The following is a 20595-nucleotide window of genomic DNA, read 5'->3' on the forward strand; positions in this document are numbered from 1 at the left end:
GAAATAAATTTTAATCTGTGGTTATACCATGACAAAATGTAGAAAAGTCCAAAGGGGGTGAATACTTATGCAAGGCACTGTAAATATGAGTGTCACAGCAAAGGGTCTGAATACTTATGACCATGTGATATTTCAGTTTTTTCTTTTTTAATAAATAAAAACAAAAATTTCTACATTTCTGTATTTTTCTGACAAGATGGGCTGCTGAGTGTACATTAATGACAAATAAAATGAACTTTTTTGATTTTAGCAAATGGCTGCAATGAAACAAAGAGTGAACAATTTAAAGGGGTCTGAATACTTTCCGTACCCATCGTATGTAAATACAAGTCATAAAAGTCTCTTGACAAGGCTTCAAACGCTTACTATCCGAATGTAAACCATGCTTAGTTAATTTTTCTACTACAGGTGTTTGTAGCATTGATTAGAATAAATACTTTGTAGCATAATGGTAGGTAAATGAATTGATGGATTATTATCATGAATGGTAAAGTAGCTAAGTAGAAATGTTGTATATCAAGCAGTCTTGTTGCAATCATGGTCCATGGTCAGCTGCCACCTCGATCATGGTCCACCACCACTATCAGATGCCAACTTGATACAGTATCACCCATTATCATCAGCTTCAGCCATTACTATCCAGTCTCTTATACGCGATCCACCATCAAAATCTGCGATGTGGCTGCAGTCGCAGCCCTGGATCTGCAGACTATAATGCATAGGGGCCCCGGGGAAGAAGTCAGGTCTTGATGAGAAAATAATTTCTTTGAAATGAATCTAGATCTCACCGACTGATTAGCTTAACTGCACAAACAAAGGTAGTGCCCTGCAAGTGCTTATCTGTATAAATTCTGACATAACATTATACAGATCACTTTGTCCAAGTCTTCTCTGATCTTGTTTTTTTCTGGACCAGAGATGCTCCAGAAAACCTGATCTAATCATTTGTGTGCATTGCTACAGAGGTGTTAAAGTGAAGTGAGACGTATGACCAGTTGATGTAATTTGTCATTTATTGACAAAAAAAGAAAAGCACAGGCTGACAGAGAAAATGTTGGGTTAAGTGTCGAGGACAGTTTTCTGCGGCACCACAGTAGTCAGTCATACAGAGCAGCTGAAGCAGGACAGGATGCTGTTACAGTACATCAATAAGGCTGATATCAACAGTGTCATAGACTCGTCAAATGGTACACACACAGAAACACTACAGAATACTCACATCTCTCAGATTCCATCATGTATTAGGCCCTGAAGGCTTCATCATTCTAACACAGGGCACTTTTAGGATCAGAGTACAGCAGAAGGAGACACAGACATGCTGAGGAGATCACAAGTAAACAGGGCTCCCCTGACCATTACTGATTATACACACACACACACACACACACAGATGGATACATTCAGCAAACACCAAAACACACTAACAGAGCAGTTGGAGTCTTTTAATATGAAATATTAATGTGAACATTATTTTGCTGGCAATATGGAGAAGTGGCTTTCTTCCAACACCATCCAGTCAGAATGCTGCTTTGAGGCTCTGGTGCACATTAGCCACTGTGTGTCCTTTTCTCACTTTCATGGAAGACACCGGTTGTTTTGGAACAAAAACAGTTCTGAGGTTTACTGACATTTTTGCTGGGTTTTGGTAGCCACAAGGGCCCTGAAGCAAGGGGGGGGAATGTAGTTAGAACTGGGGTTTGAATATCACTGTAGTGTGAAAACCAAAGTATGGAAGTACAAGTCTGGTTAAAGACACAGTCCCAGATACAGTACAGCACTGTGTACACATTTTGATTCCACTCCTGATCGGTGTTTGGAACTTTAATTTACAAACATCACTGGCAAAGACATTTTGGAGAATGGAGGGACCATTGGACTTTGACAAAATACAGAATCATCTCTTTAATGGTTTCACTCCTGCCGAAGAACCCCAGGATTCCAAAGTGAAAACCAGGCTGTTTCTTTGCTGCTGAAATGCCAATGGGGAGAAACAGGGTTTTCACCCAACAGTGAGAATATGCAATGCTGGTGCACACAGGGGAAAAAATACATATTTTGAGTGAGGCCATATTAGTACATATTACTATAAGATGAAGTGGAAGTATTAGCGCGTGTACGATGATCAGTAATGTAATAAAATAATGCCAGGGTACACAGTTAGCAAGCTACAGGGTTGTCTCTCCTGGCTGGACCACGGGGCAGGCTACGGTTGGTTGGAGGAGGCAGATGAGGTGGTTTAGCGAGGATCGTCAGGAGCTGCGATCTTCTCCAGGCTGGGCTCCATGCCCCAGATCTCCCTGGCATACTGGGAGATGGTGCGATCACTGGAGAATTTGCCACTGCCAGCAATGTTGTGGATCACCATCTTGGTCCACTCTTTGGGGTTCTGTTACAACAGGGGAGTCACATTGAAAAGCAAGATGAGACTTCATCGAGTATAGCATAGTATAGTGTAGTATAGTATAGTGTACTGTAGTGTAGTAGAGGATCCCCCATCCTACATGCTGAACTGTCCTTGGGCAAGATACTGAACACCAAATTGCCCCTGATGACTGTGCTGACCATGTGTTAGTGACGTGTGATAAAGAAAGTGCTGCACATAGACACACTGCATGAATGTGCGTGTGTGAATTATAACTGTACTGTCAAGTGCTTTGAGTCATTAGGTCATCAAGACTAAAAAAGTTCTTTATAAATACAGACCATCTAGTATAGTATTTAACAGCAGTATAAGGGCTATAGTATCTGCAAACTTTGACCTAGTATGAAAAAGTACAATAATGAAATAGCATAGTGACACTTAAAGTAGAAAATTGCAGAGTGCATTACTGTGTAGCATAGAACTACAAGGTATATTCTGGGTAGTATATTAATGTACATCTATTAGATAATATATCAATAAAACATTAAATAGAAATTTGACCGAATTCTACATAAAATATGTGTGTAGAGCGACTTCAACGGCTGTAGCTCTGAGTCTGACTGCACAACCTGAGCAGATTAATTTTGATGATAGATTTACTGCTTTCCTCTTGATAACTCACTGACCTTGTAGAGTGCACCAACTTTCTCCTGGCATTTGATGTAGTCTTCATAGTCTGCAAACACCTTGAACCTGTAGAATAGACACACAGTTAAGATGATGCAGTCTTATGATAAATTACTTCATATTGTATCGTAGCATTTTGTGTGACACTAAACAAAGTTTGGTCCGATAAAAAGAGGTGGTTTCCGTCCAGAACAAAAAATACATTTTGGGGATAGTTCCGACTGCATGAAGTTGAGAGGGCATTTAACAATAGAAGAAGAAAAAGAAGAGGAAGCAGCTTGCAGCATTGCTGCTAGTCTTTGCCTCAGACAATATGTTTAACTGAGAAGTAGAAGTAATACAATAATGACGATGCAGTTGAGGGAAAATAAGGTTAAATGACGAAGTAAGCAAGACAATATGATTTAGAAGACGCACAAGTTTACATCATATAATCCCTGCAGTCATAGTCTTTGAGTGGTGAAACCAGTCGCAGTGACAGTTGGATGACAGCCATACACGGATGACACCGCGTGACTGTGGAGATTATGTCAGCATAGACAAAGTGCTGATTCCTCAGCGTCAGCGTCAGCGAGTTCTAACCTGTCATGGTTCATCAGCATATTGACGAGGTCTTTGAAGAGGCCAGGCTGCCCGGGGCTGAAGAAGCCTCCTGAAATCTGGTCCATCGCCTGCTTCAGTTCTGGGATACGGTTGTAGTACGACATGGCGTCATAACTGGATACAAAAGATATTTGTAAAAAACTGGGTTAGGTATTATGTTTCTAGGACAGAAATAAAATAACATCCCACTGTATTTCTTTGTCCTGAACACAATTTAACACTGAAAAGTTAAACTCACAATCAATGCAGCACATACATAACTCAGATGTTCTGTCATAGCCTTACCTTACCAGTGGCATGACTAGTATGACCAGTTTCTAATGGTGGCTGATGGTAGCGAATGTTAGCAAATTCTAGTACTAAGCTGGTAATACATCCTATTAATCATTATCTTGTCACTTCTTGTTCCTGCCATCTCTCACCCATATCATTTCCGAATGTGATTTGTATCCAAACCAATCAACACTCATGAGACTCACCCCTTCTTGTCCATAGCATCAACATCCTCCACCCTCATGCCAAAGATGAAGAGGTTCTCCTCTCCAGCCTCCTCTGCCATCTCCACGTTGGCCCCATCCATGGTGCCGATGGTGAGGGCACCGTTCAGCATGAACTTCATGTTCCCGGTGCCAGAGGCCTCGGTGCCTGCTGTGGATATCTGCTCTGAAAGGTCGGCTGCAGGGATGACTGCACAGAGAGTTGGAAAGATCCTGATTGATGACAGTTACAGCATGCAGGCACATCGCGTTGAGAAAATTTGAAGTCGATCTGATCAATCCTCTAGGAAGAGTTTGTTAAAGTACAATGAATCAACAAAAATTACCACTTAATCCAAAATGGCAGACTTCCTGTTGAGTTTGGAATATGTGTCCTTTTTGTATGTCTAGGCATGAAGTTTCAGTCGACTCTTTTTTCACCATTTGTCCAAAGTTCAACAGTATTCATTACCTTTCTCAGCCAGAGTGACCCGATAGTTCTCCAGGAAGATGACCTTGAGGCGATCTCCCACCACTGGGTCATTGTTGACAATGTCTCCAATTGATGTGATCAGCTTGATGATCATCTTGGCAGTGTGGTAACCTGGAGCTGCCTGGAAACATACAGGAACATCACCTATGTCACACTTCTGTTTATGTTAAGCTTAAACAAATAAGACAAGTTAGCATCAGTGAACTTAAGAGGCGTTGGAGATTGTATTTTCTGAACTGTTGACAGAGACGGGGCCGCTGTACATAGGTTTACCGCAATATGACTCCTGCTCTCAGCTTAATTTTTTTTCCCCTTAAACCAAAGATGGATAAGAAAAAACATTAGTTTTACATTGGCATGTAGCTCATATTTCCAAACAACTTAGAATTCTGCCCACCTTGCCTCCAATCATGATTGTCCTGGGGGTCCATGACTTAGAAGGCTCCTTCTTGATGCCTTTTAAAGAAAACAAAAGTGTTGACCTGAATTTTTACTATGGACCTGTATATGATTTCTGAAAGGTGGTAGGGAAAAGAAGAAACACTCACGGTTGTACATTGTAATGATGTGGAGGCAGTTGAGCAACTGTCTTTTATATTCATGAATCCTTTTCACATGGACATCAAACATGGAGTTGGGGTTGATTTTCACCTTGTACTGCTCTTCAAGGTAGGCGGCAAACTTCATCTTGTTCTCCTTAAAGTTGAGGTCAAGCAGAGCAATGTGATTAGAGACGGTCAGAAGTAAAATTAGCGCTTCATGGTTGTCCACCGCCAACCAGTCAAGTAATAGTTTACATCAAGATCTGCCCAGACTTGCAAGTGATGTGAAAACTTTTAAGGAATTGAATTGTAAGGTCTAAAGTGTATTTTATCATAATTGGTTATTAAATTCTTGACTTATGGCCAAGCATGTGTTCTTGTCTACCAATATCTTTTAGTAACAAGTGCCCAATGTTATAAAATTCCCTCGAGGCGTTCCTGAGATATAACCTTCAAAAGAATAGGACAGACGGAAAACATGTCTCTAGCCATGGCTATTACAGGTGTGGAGGAATAAGACTCACAATAAACACACACTAAATAATCTTTATGCTTTAAAAGTCCTCACTTGCTTGACTTTGGCAACATCTCGAATGAAGGCGTCATCATCTACGAAGTCGAGAAGGTTCTTCAGCTGGTCCAGATCGCGGATGTAGTCATCCCCAATCCTCTGGAGGAAAAAAACATGTCGGTGAAGCTGCAACTCCAATGCATGTGCAAAAGTTTAAATCAGACTCATCAGATAGATTTCAATTTGTTAATGTTAACAATGACTCCTCCATTCACACTAAATCTAGTAGTGAAGTTCCACAAGGTTCTATCCTTTGACCCACACTTTTTACTTTATATATGCTTCCTTTCACCAATATGATCAGAAATCACCACATACAATTATTATCGTTACATAGATTAATAATTAGTTATCACAGTAGTTAAACTTCAGGAATGTCTTAGAGACAGAGGCCTGGAACTTTTTACTTCTAAATTCGGACAAAACTGAAGTCATTGTACTTTGACACAACATTTTCTGGCCAGATAGCTACCTTGGAAAGCATTAGCTTGGCCCCATTTCTACTACTCTACTGCTCACCCCAACCAGTTGTGGCATATGGCCGCCCACCTTGGGTTTGGCTCTGCTAGAGGTGTCCTACATTTCAGAGGGATTTTTTTCCTCTCCACAGACGCCAAAGGGCTTGTTCGCTGTGGGAACTGTTGGGTTTCTCTATAATTTGTTAAGGTCCTGACCTTACTATACCTTACGATGCCTGTTTACACAGTGGCCACACTGAAACAAGTTTCCCATTACAGTTATTTTGTCTTTTATTAATCTTAAAATATTGACATGGGCATCTTTACACTCTGACTGGATGTTTTTTATCAAAATGCTCTTTGGGGGTTAAAGTTGACTGCTACTTAAATGTTCATGTACACTGGCTTTATGCCCTTGAGTTCTGTTCAGATTTTGCATCAAATCGGCATGTATAAATATATACTGATAATGTTAACCCACTAAAACCAGAATTGACTATTTTCCCATTGCCAGTAGATGAGTCATTTGTTTTTTTCTTCTGGTGTCGTATTGGGTGCAACGAACGTCCCTCGAAACAGAATGGAGGCGTTTGGTTAGGTTCGTTAATATATTTCTCTTCTAACTAAACACTGACTGAACAATGTTCAATGTTGCATTTCAATGGAGATGAATTTGTGGCAGAGATGGCAAAGAGTCATAGAATTTACTGATCGAGGAAAATATACCTCCATGAGGCGTTTCATAGAATTGTGAAAGGGGCTGGAGTTATCTTTTATACTGTGTGCACCAGTTTGATACCCATCCAAGCTTTCGACATGATCCAAGTGCCAGTCACCCAACACAATGATTATTTCCAGGACTCTAATATCAAAATAGCTCCTCTTATCTCAGACCTCTCTACTTCAGTCTGCATGACAAAAAACCAACGCACCTCAGCGATGACCTCAGCCAGGCCAGGGTTGCACATGACCAGCCAGCGCCTGGGTGTGATGCCGTTGGTCTTGTTCTGAAACTTCTCAGGGTCGAGTTCATAGAAATCCTTGAACCTGGTGTTGGAGAGGAGCCACAGTCTCAGACAAGTTTAGGAGCTCATGTCTAAAGCGATAGCACAGGAAGACCTAACAACATGAAATATTAGTGGTGTTTTAAATGTTAACATGCTTCAAGCTTAAGACTCATAAAACTTAGCTGGACTAAAATCTTGATGACTCAACACTTACCAACGTCTGACGAAATATCTAGATTGCAAAAAAGAAATACAGAAGAAAATAGATCATGTGCTCTTACACAGTGCTTTTGATGATTTCAGAGTGGATACGAGCCACTCCATTGACAGCATGAGATCCCACAATGCACAGATGAGCCATGTTGATTTTCTTGACATCCCCTTCCTCGATCAGCGACATCCGGCGCATGCGGTCCTGATCATCAGGGTAAACCTTAGCTATGCGCTGGGTGAAGAAAAAATACAGTAGTTTTATGGTAATGGTTTTGTCCAAAGATGAGGACAAACTGGAGACAAACCAAAAATGAGGGTTATAAATTGATTCAGTTTCAGGTTAGCTTCTGCAGTTTCACATGAGGGCCTCCTAATAAAAAAGATATTTCACACTAAATGTAGCACACTCAGAATAAAATTTCAGATTTCTTGATAATATTAGAAGTTTGTGGAGATCAGCGATTGATGGCACTGTGATGGTTCAGGAAACTGCAGAAGAAGAAAGAAGATTAAACTCTGGGTCAACAGGCATTTAACCTGTAAATACCATTTGAGAAGTCATTTGGCCTGAGCAGGACAGTGTAGGTGCAACATACATGCTTTTCTCTTATGTTGACACTATATATTTGATGTATATCTGGTCAAGTGATTCAGGAAAAAAAACTTTGCATTTTTGTTTGTGGATCTGGTATATTGCCATTAGATGGGGAGCTAAGTACCAGATATCTGCATAAAACTAAGTACAGAAACTTGCAAACCTCCAGGTGTCTCCTGTTGATCTCATAGACTATCTCCAGGTGTCGAGGCAGGAGGTTATGGAAGAGGTCAACTGGCCAACGCTCCAAAGCTTCAGGCAGGACGGTGTGGTTGGTGTAGGCACAGGTACGAACCACAATGTCCCAGGCCTGCAGAAAGAGAGGCCACAGACACGTGGGTTAGACAAACCTGACAATATCACACAGACTCACTACAAATGGCAAAAGCTGTAAAAGACAGCCGAATAAATCGTGGTATTTCGTACTATATCTTTTTGGCAAATACAATTAATAAAATTATTTTGCCTGAGAAAATGAGAGAATGGTCTCTACTAAAATATTAGCTTGTAAACAATTGCGCATCATACATATACATATTTGGGAAAATAGGATTCCTGCATGAGCAAGTTCAGCTGCTCACCTACTGTGGCAGACTTAACTTTGACTGACATGTGTCATTCTGCTACAGTCTACATCCTGCTGAGTCACCGTTAATGCAACCTTGAGGGATGCAAAGAGATTGCAATTGCAGCACAACTCATCAGAACAACCCAGTTAAAATACAAGAGGTAGTTTTATAATGCAGGTTCGAGTCCTGCACCACAAAAGTATGTTGTACCCTACCTACTTTCTCCCCAGCATACTGCTCCCTTGTCACCGCTGATGCTTTCCTGATTTTGCAGCCATTTTTTGACGAGCAGTACATTTTAAGAAAAACGAGGCCTGCACCATACCTGCTCCCAAGTGAGTTTCTCAACATCCACCAGGATCCTCATAAGTTCAGGGATGGCCAAAGCAGGGTGAGTGTCATTCAGCTGGATGGCCACCTGGAGACCAGAGTCACACAGTAGATGGTAAATGTACTGCACTTATAAAGCACTTTCTAGTTTTAACAACCACTCAAGTGCTTCATGTTGAAGGTCACATTCACACATGCATTTCTACAGCACTTCTAAATATAGCACTTCTCTATCACTCATGATGGCACATTAGTGTGTGAGTGTGTCTTGCTCAAGGACACGTCAGCTGGAGGAGCCAGGGATCGATGACACTCTACCTTCACTTTTTAAAATCTGGCAGATACTTTTATCTTAATAGTTATAATTCACCCTACCAAGGTTATGTGGTTGTAATCCGGCTTCACTGAACCAAACATGAACTTATCTGATAGCTAGTTATCAAATGGCTCAGTTACACATGGGTAAAATGCAAACATCTCATATCTAGAAAAGTTGATTAAGTTGTCTGAGACTGACCCATACACATTTTAAAGAGTTATGTGTGTGTAATTAAATTGAGCCATTAAACCAAATCAAAAGACTTAGAGTTACAACAACCAATTTGGCAGAACAGCCCATAAACTGTGATTTGTAGCAAATAAAATGCTTGGATGATTCAAATGACCTGATGGTGTGATGTATCTCTTACCTTTTCTGGCAGAGTAGAAAGGTCCAAGCGCACAAACTCTGTGGAGCCAAACTTGGAGGCTTTGAATCGACGGATGATGTCCTGAAGAGTCGCAGCTACAACAAAGTACTCCTGCTTTAGACGCAACTCCTTCCCCTCAAAGAACTGAAGAACAAAGACAATAAAGAACACTCATAGATCCACCATGACATTTTTAGAATGCTTGAACTAACAAAATGGCTGCACATTTTAATGTTTTTTTTTAGGAACCGATGAAGGAACTGCAGGTAATAGATGAGTAAAACCTTAATTGTTTGAGGCCACACTTGACAGAAACCTAGGAAGTGTATCTCAAGTGTCAAGCATCATTTCTGGCTATCGAGAGTCATGTTTGTGTCCAAATGATAAATCAGCTCTGGAAGAAAATTGTTCTTTAGCTGCTAAATGCTGCTCTGTGTTCATTTACGGGTGGCTGACTTTGCCTTTCTGCTGCTTTGTGCTGAGCAGGCTGTGTACCGTTGTGTACTGTGGGTTCATCAGAGCTTTTCAGCTGAAAACAAAAACCTGCTACAATCCTTTGTACAACATCTACCAACTAATTCCACAAACATCTGTCTGTCTGTAGATTGCATATCTCATGAACAGTTAATCTATCCGGCTTCTCACTTGGCATGTGCAGTTTGAGTGGCCTTCTGAAGTCTAGTGCCAACTTTGGTTAGATTGGACACGTGATATGTTTATTAACAAACTTTGAATAAACAGATGACCAGTGCTCTGTAGCAGTGAGTGGGGGCGGGGCAGTGTGCCTTCAGTCGGTGTGGACCAAGTTAAACATGTCTTCTTCTACATCCTCAGATAAACTACAGCAGTGGTCAGCAAATGGGTCAAACCACATGTCAAAATCTAAAATCAAATCTTTCCCCATATTGGGCTGGATACAGACAGTCACGGGTGCAGGGGATGATGGCCTCCATCAAGGCAACAACATTCATAGAATCACATCCTGTTCGGCAATTCATTTTGTTGCTGTTATGCAATACATTGAGCTAAATTACAGAGCTTTTATTTTGAAAAGTTGTGAACGTGGGTCTGAAGATTGTGTCCATTGTTTAAAAGACCTCTGAAACAGCCGACATGTTATATATGAATAAAATAACACCACCAGTAAATCATTAAAGATTATATATAAAAAGTGAACAATAATGAAGAATATTCAATTTCATTTTATGAAAATCATAGACTTTGGTGACTGCTGCAGACTTAATGAGTGTTTCTTGTGGGTTCATCATAAGTGACCACTTTACATTAGAAATAGCAATTTGAACTCATCCACAGACTTGACTTTTGCTCTGACCATAGTAGCTCCTTGGACCCTTTTATTTATTCTATGGAAACCATCTTTTTTGATGGGTGCAATTTCACCATCTCTAACCGTCTGAGATTATTTGCAAATTCTAATCTACCAAAATCCTCTAGTTTAACTTCTATTATCTTTCTGTAAAAATATTTAAATGCAGATTTTGCTTTAGTAACTCAATCTTAGCCAAACTTATTTGGAGGAGTAATGAAAGCATAGTACCACAGTATTACTCAAACTGAGAGTTGTTAAAACCCATCACAGCATACAGACTTTCATCTACTCTACTTTCTGTATTAGTTTGTATTGTAGCTCTTTAACAACATTTCTCACACGCTCATTTTGACCGACACAACAAAGATGTTTTCGATCAGTTGGTTTGTTTACAGCTCGACTGTCAGACAGTGCCACGATGCAATTAACATGGAGACTGTGAAGAATACAAAAACTACAAAGTTACAGTGCAGACAACAGAGGAGTTGATGTTTGGTCAATCCACTCACGTTGTCGTTGGGGTAGAGAACCCTGGAGATGTTCTCTGCCAGGTTTCGATCCAGCACAGCTTGGATGTAACCACCAACATTAACTGTGGGATAACAGCAGTTTGAGCAACTCAGCTCAGACTCTTCACTTTCTTATTTGTGTCTTATTGGATAAGATTCCGTAGATTTGTATTTAGAATGAAAACACTCACAGTCTTTGAGGTTGAAGTCACAGGGGGCCTTAGCAGACCACAGTCTCATGGTGTTGACAATGTTGTTCCTGTAGCCGGGCACTGGGGTGTCATAGGGAAGAGCCAGGACAACCTGAGTTCAAAACAAAGAACACATGGATTACATTACATTATTCATTGTGAGATCAACTTCACAAATTCTTTAACCACTCCTTTATGCTTTTTATAAAGCGCATGAGACGAAGAGGCTGCGGTACACAGAGATGTTATCTGAGAGGAGAGCAACGTAGCAGGAAGACAATATTCGCTCCAGTGGTGGTTGGCTGCAGGGGTTTTATTGCAACATCCACCATCAGGTTGCTCAAAGAGCTAGGAATCAGAATGAATAAGAAACATCAGAGGCTGCAGAACAATGCAACCAATGGCTCTGGATCAGGAGGAAAGACCCCAGCTGGGCCACACGATATTAGAGACACACACTCAGGTCTGATCAGCCTGAGGTGGGTTCACCTTAGAAGAGTGTGATGTGATTAAAAGGCCAAAACACCGGATGACACTATCGTTCAAAAATGATAAATGTCCCAAAAAGAAACTTTCACACGAAAAAAATGTCATATAGGACCTTATTGCTCATATTTAGAAGTTGCATGAGAAAAGCAAGTTTTCATAGTGTTCACAGCAAGCATAACAAATTCAGTTTCCCGGAAATCATCATATGATCATAATAAGTAAAATTGTTGTTTGTATTAATTAATCGGACCAAAATGTTCCCACAACTAAAGTAATGGTCCCGTGACTTATGTCAGATTTATGTCCACTCCAACTCACCTGTGTGTCGACCCACTTCACTCCTTCATCTGTGTGTTCCACTCTTCCATAGTAGTGGACTGGGCGCATGTACTCAGGGCGAGCCTTCTCCCAGGGGTTACCATAACGCAGCCAGTCGTCAGCTTCTTCCACCTGTGGGAACATACCACTGGGTCATCACTGCTTGTGCTCTGAGACATGCTGCTGATTCTTCCTGATGTTCGCATTCACCATATTTACATGGATTTAAAAAAAATTGCAATTTGAAATACCAGTATTTGGGGGAGATAGAAAGACAATGAATAAAAAAAAAATCTAAATTATTCTAAAAAATTTAAATTGGCTGTAATTCTTTTTAAATATACCTCATTTTGAGTTGATCCCTGAGCTGAAACACACTGTGTCTGTTTGACTCCCATTAAAACATTTTATTTGACCTCCATAGTTGAGAATCAGGTCAGTTCATTTAAGATTTGTATAGTAATATTAATAGTGACATTCGATGACATTTACACTCAGTCTTCTAATAAAATAAACTAATTAAATAAATAACAATACCATTAATCCACACTACATTCACAAACCAACAGATGGCTGTGCATATCTCATGACTCCATCATAGTTTGTAATTAATGTCTGATGTATTTGAACAACAACTCGACGGGAGCTAGCAGCATGGTGGAAGTGTAGCTGGTGCCAAAAAGGGAATGAATGTCAGTAGTGTGTCAGTGGTAAAGCTATGACCAAATTGTATGAAGTAGTTATCTTATTGTGTATGTAAATGTGTCTCCTGTGCCCTCCTGGGATTATATCTCACTTCCTTGCTCTATATGCCAAAAATATATAATGTCCTTTTGACTATACAGATGTGTCCAATGTCAATGTGTCTGAGTAAGAGACAGTGACAAGAGTGTCAGCTCTACTTTACTATGATATACAATTTTGAAATAGTAAAAAAAAAAGAATATCAATATGTATCGGTCAGAAAACTAGAAAATATATTTGTAGTGCATCCAAGACGCACCAGCAGGCCAACATACCTGCCAGCCGTTGACCATTTTCTGATTGAAGATGCCAAACTCGTAGCGGATGCCATATCCGTACGCGGCCAGACCCAAAGAGGCCATGGAGTCCAGGAAACAAGCTAGAGACAGGAGAGGAGGGGTTTAGACAAGACTGTCCACTGCACTAAACATCACTGTCTGTCAGCAGCCAATCAGCAGACAGCACAAGCTCACCAGCCAGACGCCCCAGTCCACCGTTGCCTAGACCGGCATCTTCCTCAATGTCCTGCAGCTCCTCCATGTCCAGGCCCAGCTGGAGAACACAAGAGAAACTGGCATGAATACTGCAGCTTCCTCTGGGGTCCAGCTATATATATATATATATTCATCATTCCTTTCCTCTTTAGCAGAGAGGTGTGACGCAGCTCAACCTTTTGACCTTTAACTGAAGAAGATATCAGGCAAAGTCTTTTCTCAATGCTCCAGCCAGAGGCTAAAACCGGGATGTATAGTAAAATCTGGGATGTCATAACCGGGTTTCTGAAGAAACCTTTTTGGTGTTTGTGTTGATGTGTCTGTTGTGTCTTGTGTGTAAACGCTCAAGAGAATCGATTCCTGGCCATTAAAAGGACATAGGACATTGCTTTTACAGAAGGGAGGTCCGTCTGTTACTCAGCCTGTGGAGACTGTTGTGGAACGTCTTCTGTGAGACAGCAGAACTTATAACTCTGAAAATAAATCACGATGATATCGTCAGGGTCACCTTAACTTGAGCTCAGACTAATGTACTGTGCGGTCACGTCCGCATGATAAACCAAGTCATGGAGCTTCAAAGAAACATAGTAACTAAGTACATTTACTATAGCACTGTACTTGAGAAAAAGTTACTAGTTACTTTGCTGAATGTAAATATTACAGTACTATACAAAAGATAAATCAATAGATACATTAAGCTGCATTATTATAAATTAACCTGCTTAGCAATATGCATTACTCCGTTGTCATTACTTTACTTTGGGTAGTTAACATATACAGTATTTTGATGCCAATACTTCTGTTCTTTTTTCTAAAGTAAAGTAAATTTCCACCACTCAGAGGAGAGAACATGTAAACTCCTCAATTTACTTAAGTGCTACACTAATTCACCAGAGCACCCATTCAATGTTTTTCTACACCAACTGTGGCCCAGTTCCATTCTAGCCCCTTCCGTTCAGCCCTACCCTCTCCAGTCACTGTGGAGAAATTATCATTTAAATCATTCGACTACAAGTCTACACTAGAGCTGACATGTCATTCTTCACTAACTGGTAGAACAGGTGCTGGATGGTACAAATTCCGGGACTATTCAAAGTGGGAAACTTTCCATGGTAATATATGGGAATTAACGGAAAAAAACTGGAAATTATGTGGCTAATTTATACTAACTGTATTTACCTTGTCATATACAGACATAAATATAAACATTTTGTTTTGTCATAGGCTGATTTGAGCCCTGAGGAAACTTTGGGCACTTGACTATATGCTTCTGGATCTTTGTGTCATTCTCAACATAGGTCTTTGCACAGTATTTGCAAATGTACACAGCCTTTCCTTCTACATTGGCTGGGGTGAAATGTCTCCACACATGAGATAGTGCACGCGAAGTGTTCTGTAGAATAAGATGAGAAAAAAAGCTTGTAAAAAAACACTAATGCAATGCCAGAGATATAAATAATTGGCCAAACAATTGGAATCGTCTTCAAAAATATTTACAATTGATGGATAAATGAATAGAAATAGGCTAGATGAACAGATGAACAATCCTCAATCAGCATGCTAATATATTTCCCCCAGTAATATCATCAAAACTTACCTGAGTCCGGCACACTACACTACACTACAGCAGGCCTCAATAGCCCTGCTGTAGTGTGCAGGATGCTGGGAATTATCTGTTCATGTGATGGAGAAATGCACAGTGCAGGGTTGAAATTCAACGTGCAGCGTGTGCTGCATTCCGTACATCTTTAAAATAGAGTTTTGAATGATGTTTTTATTGTGCAGCGTTCAATTTGCAAATATTTTTTTAGATTCCTCTGGGAGAAGCCCAGCATTCATATATCAGTTTCCCTCCAAAATCCTTTGCCTCACCTGGTATGTAGCCTCATCACAGGCATTCTCCAAAGCCAGGTTCACCATGGTGTTCTGCAGAGTCCGGCCCATGTAGAACTCCAGGGACAGGTAGTAGACACGCTACAAAAAGAAAAAAAAGGAGAGAAGCATTTCATACAGATATACTTTCAGGTTTTTTATCATTACATGTCCAAAAACAGACAAATACCCTCCATTGTTTTTTTTTAAAACCAAACAGAGCAATAAAACTCACCACACACTCTCAGCAGGACACTAAGAATATCACACACGTGCTCCTTTTAGTTCCCTTAATGGCCCTGCGACATTATCTCTGCTCGACAACAGCTGCTGCTCTCAGAGACAGCCGAGCAACTACAATATCTCTACACTTCACACAGAGGCCAATCAAACCACGGGAGCACAGTAGCCTCCTGACCACACTCAATTTGAGAAGGGCACTCAATCGTGCACACACCTCCGCCAAGGCCGAACAACCCTTCACGTGATTGTCAGGTTCTCATAGTAGAAATATAAAGGAAAAAAAAAAGTTGTACAATAACCTAAATGATTTCTTTCTCATTAAACACAGTCAGAGAAAGGGTCCCATCCCTCCACGAAGTTTAGGGCCAATCTCTTGAGAGGTTTTTGTGAAATCCTACTGACAATCAAACAAAGGTAATGCATGGAACAGGAAACTATGTATATTAAGCTTCAATCAGGAAGACTGTCTTAATGACTCACTTCTTCACGATCTCCATCTACCAATCATGTTGTTGTTAAACTTCTAATCAGTCTACTTTTCTGCTGTCAGCTGCCATTTCCTTGACTCACTGTGACCCTCCTGCACCTCATTCAGTCTTCATATCCAGCCGACTCTTCATCACATCACACTACCAACAGTGTCTGGGTCACGGGGACCATGCACAGCCTCAATCATAATGACATCACGATGGGGCTTATTGATAAATCACACCACACGTCTCTTTTTGCTGTGCACATTTCAGATTTTGTTCCTCTGTCAACTGAAGTCTCTCCTGATCGATTTAAACAGCAGATTACTTGTGCAGTGTTATTACCAAGCTTCTGATCATCCACACAGTATATACATATGACAATGGTAAGATGATTATGATAAAATGATATGATAAGGTGTCAGGCAGCTTACGTTCACTAAGAGCACTTAGTTATAAGTGACTGCCACTATGACTCATTTGACCTCCAACGGTGACATACACAAATATTTTCTCAAACTGTTCGGATTTCTCTGCACTTTTACTACTGAAGTTGACTGTCAAACCAACTCAAAAACATCCACTTAGACAGGGAGGGAAGGCTTTAATAGTATAGGGACTATTTTTAGTGGCGGATTTATACACATTTGGTGCTGCAGTGAGAATTGACTAAAGTGTGTGTGTGTGTGTGAATGAAGAAAAATGTCCCAGTGTTTTGACAACACTTGAGCTCTATGGCACAGAGGAGTGAAGAGTACCGGGTTTTAAATACACACACCGAACATGCCAGTGGGACATATTCATTGTAGGGTTTATGGTGTTAAATTGTACTTTTGCACAGTAATGAGAGGAATGTACAATTATCCTCTAAATAGGGGTTTCGTGTTTAAATTATCTTTCTGTGTCACCTTCTGTAATCAGGTTGTCATCTATTGTTTGTGCTGGGGTACACATTCAAAAACCTTGACTCAATACTTTTTATGGCTGCACCATTCCATCCAATGGATACATGTTTAATGTCTTGTGAAACCTCATTCACAAGACATTAAACATTTATACCCCAAAGGAAGCCGCAATTGGAACTTTTAATAACTTTCAAATGCACATATAAAGATCAATGGAGCTGAACTGCGCCCTGGCAGCACAAGCTGATGTGGTGTTAATGAAGCCAGCAGAGTTTCCAGTGGCATTACCAGTGAAGCTCAAGGCTGACAATCAACCTCAATCACCTTCACACGATGCAGCAGACTGTGCAGAGCCAAGTGCAGACTTACACACTGGCCATGACTAATTTATCATACAGCATCGGCCTCCTGTTCCTGACTGGCAGGGGGGCCCATTGCAGGGCTCTTTGCAAATGTATTAAACTTCTAGGAAACATTTATACAATTACTTGTGATAAATGTACTACTTTTAATCAATACAAGTTTGTTTTCCTCAAAAAAAGGTAAATAGTGACTTTTGACTAAAACACATGTCTGTATCTGAAAATTATTATTCAGCATTTTTCTTGATATTTAATTTGTGTCAATATTTTCCACCTTTAAATGTATATTTCTATGATTAAATTATTGAAAATTACTTTTATCATTGTAAATACAAAACCACAAAATAAAAAATGGTTAGCCAGTGTATACACTCTAAAAGATACTTGCCAAAGGTTTAACTTAGAATAAATTGTAGGAAAATATATGTATTCTTACAAATATTTGGCTTAGCCATCTACATAACCCATCTAAGTGAAAAATACTTTAAAGTAGTTTGAAAACTCGTTTAACAAATTAGACCAGTTTAAATGCATTGCTCTGGACTTAATATGTATTACAACTATACTGAAAATGTATTTGTCTGGGCTATTTGACATTGACATATATGCATTTAAAGAAAACCTGAATAAATGGAGAGAGAAAAAATACAGACAGATTAAATGAAGAATTTTTGCATCTCATCATCCTCTGGCAGGTACGACATTTTTTAAATGCTGAGCAGGCCCAGTTTATTCGGATTCTGTATCAAGGTGGTAAGTGGAGGAGATTGAAATTACTTTGAAAGAAGGTCATCGTGAGGGCTCTGAATGCAACAGCTCCAGTCACAAAGACGTTCAACTGGCTGTTGAAATAGATCATCGAGTAAAGTGACTTCTACATTTTGGGCTAGGACCGGACATCAGGGGATTGGGTGAGAAACTGTTCATGATGAGCGTGTATTAGAACACAGAAGAGCAACCGTTCCTCAGGTGACACAGGGTCAGTGCACGATAGGATCAGACTGTGTCGGCGACATCAGTTCATCTACAGGTACATAACTGTATAAAAAGCTTATTGCAAACACTGGTGTGTGTTTTTTAACCTCAAATCTATGTTGTGCATGTTCATAGGGCCCCACAAACAGTGCACAAACTTTACAGTTGGAGGAGTATGACAATGAATGCAAATCATATGCTATGTCCTACACAGTCACCATATGGGCGGTTCTACACCGAGTCCACAGCTTGACCTGCCTCAGTAACAGTGTGTGGCCATTTTGTGATGTGGTGGTGGGGTTGGGAGGGGGCACGACTCGCAGTTACGTAATCCACATTTCCCCAACCAGTTGAGACTCCGGATTCCATGCTGCAGTGCCAGTTAAGAGTACCCTCAGTGAGTGTGTGTGTGTGTGTGTGTACAAGTCTCTCTGTAGTAATGAGGGACCGTTTTGGTGCATTGCCAACTTTGTGAGGACATTTTGGTCTCACAAATTCAAGGGGGCTGTGTGAGGGTCGAGAATTGGTTTTAGGGTTAGGATTAGTATAAGGTTTAGGTTAGGGTTAAGTTGTGAAGGTTACAGTTAGGGCAAGGGGCTAGGGAATGCATTATGCCAATGAGTGTCCTCACAATTAGAGAGACAGGTGTGTGGGTGTGCCGGTACTTACATCTTTGTGAGGACCATGTAAAGCATAGACCATACAGAGTGAGGACATTTTGACTGGTCCTCACTTTTTCAATGGACTGTCTGATGGTTAACACTTGATTTCAGGGTTAGGTTTAGAATTAGGTTCGACATTTCAGTTGGATGGTTAAGGTTTGGACAAAGGGCCGGGGAATGCATTATGCTAATGAGTGTCCTCACTTCAACATCGAAGTACAAGCGTGTGCGTGTGCACCAGATCAAAGCCCGGTGATGGAAGCGGATGCAGATGTATTACGTAACGTCAGCTCGGACACCGGGAGGATGGGACTCCCTGTTGAGCCGAGCGCTCACTCAAACTGTCTCGCACACAGAGCAGCTGAACACGGTCTATTTATGGATATGAAAAGTGGGTAGGAACACACATGCACACGCGCGCACATCTCTTGTGATACTGCAGCACGGATCCGAGCATCCCCTCCCGCCCCCCCTCTCAGATGTGTGTACGTGCAGGGCTGCGGCATCAGCCCGCCTCTTACTTTGGGGTCCTTCTCATAGTAGTGCTGCTGCGTGCGGATCCAGCGGCCCACTAGGTGGTCCCGCACCGTGTTGGCCAGGGCGAAATAGTAGTCCCGCTTGGTGGCCACGTTCCGGTCCTTAACCAGCGTGAAGTGGAGGTGTCGGTTGAAATTCGCCTTCAGGTCCGTGACGTTCTCCACGCCGGCCAGTCCCCGCACCGATATCTGCTTCCTCCTGTCCTGGTCCGTCAGCGGCTTAGCCATGGTTTCGCTCTTCCGTGTTCGCTGGTTCCGTTGAATGTCACCGGTCCGTAGGTCGAGTGTTCTCCCGTTGCTGCGTCTCTCTTCCTCCGCCGAGCACAGACAGCAGGAGTGGACCAGCCCACTTTATATGTCACGGTCGCGCTGTCAAGGCGCAACAACCATATCCGACGCACCCTTTCAAAATAAAAGTTGCGTCAGCCAGCAAACCTCGAAACAATGAACAAATGCGTCACAGGTGTCACTATTTATATTGTAAACAGCAGAACAATAAATAAATCGTATTAATGTCCGAATTAAAGATAGCTTTAACTATCCCCATATGTGAAGGCTATATTTATGACTCATTATCTACTCACCATTATGTCGATGGGGGGGGGGGGGGGGGGGGGGGAGTGTTTGACATTTTATGAGTTTTAGGGGTAAACAATGTTGCAACCAAATCCAATAAAAAAAATGTATCCGGAGGATCACACAGAGACAATAAGGCTAAAAACATGGTTGGATGACGTTTAAAGTCGGATTTGAAAGTTAGGGGTTATGGACACTTGGTTGACACCCAACAAGCAGTATACATTTTTTTTTCAATTGTTGTGGATTTGGCTGCAATGCTGTTTACGCCTAAAACTCCCAATGTGTTTTGTGGACTCTAAAACTTCACCCACCCCTCCATCG

The 20595-nt window shown here is 41.0% G+C and overlaps 1 protein-coding gene across 1 annotated transcript; it reads right to left on the reverse strand.

Moving 5' to 3' along the window:
* Nucleotides 1-995: 995 nt before the first annotated feature.
* On the reverse strand, nucleotides 996-20039 carry LOC128430097 (glycogen phosphorylase, muscle form). The gene is made up of 20 exons (XM_053416055.1): nucleotides 19681-20039; nucleotides 15543-15644; nucleotides 13650-13728; nucleotides 13452-13555; nucleotides 12433-12564; nucleotides 11626-11737; nucleotides 11435-11517; nucleotides 9596-9739; nucleotides 8902-8994; nucleotides 8171-8317; nucleotides 7481-7644; nucleotides 7125-7239; nucleotides 5732-5833; nucleotides 5170-5317; nucleotides 5019-5077; nucleotides 4601-4742; nucleotides 4132-4339; nucleotides 3632-3766; nucleotides 3049-3115; nucleotides 996-2386 (listed from the first exon to the last, which is right to left on the reverse strand). The coding sequence occupies exons 1-20, from the start codon at nucleotides 19921-19923 to the stop codon at nucleotides 2237-2239; spliced, it is 2529 nt and encodes an 842-aa protein (XP_053272030.1). The 5' UTR covers nucleotides 19924-20039; the 3' UTR covers nucleotides 996-2236.
* Nucleotides 20040-20595: the final 556 nt, after the last annotated feature.

The sequence above is a fragment of the Pleuronectes platessa genome, chromosome 23 (assembly GCF_947347685.1).
Source record: "Pleuronectes platessa chromosome 23, fPlePla1.1, whole genome shotgun sequence".
NCBI lineage: Eukaryota > Metazoa > Chordata > Actinopteri > Pleuronectiformes > Pleuronectidae > Pleuronectes > Pleuronectes platessa.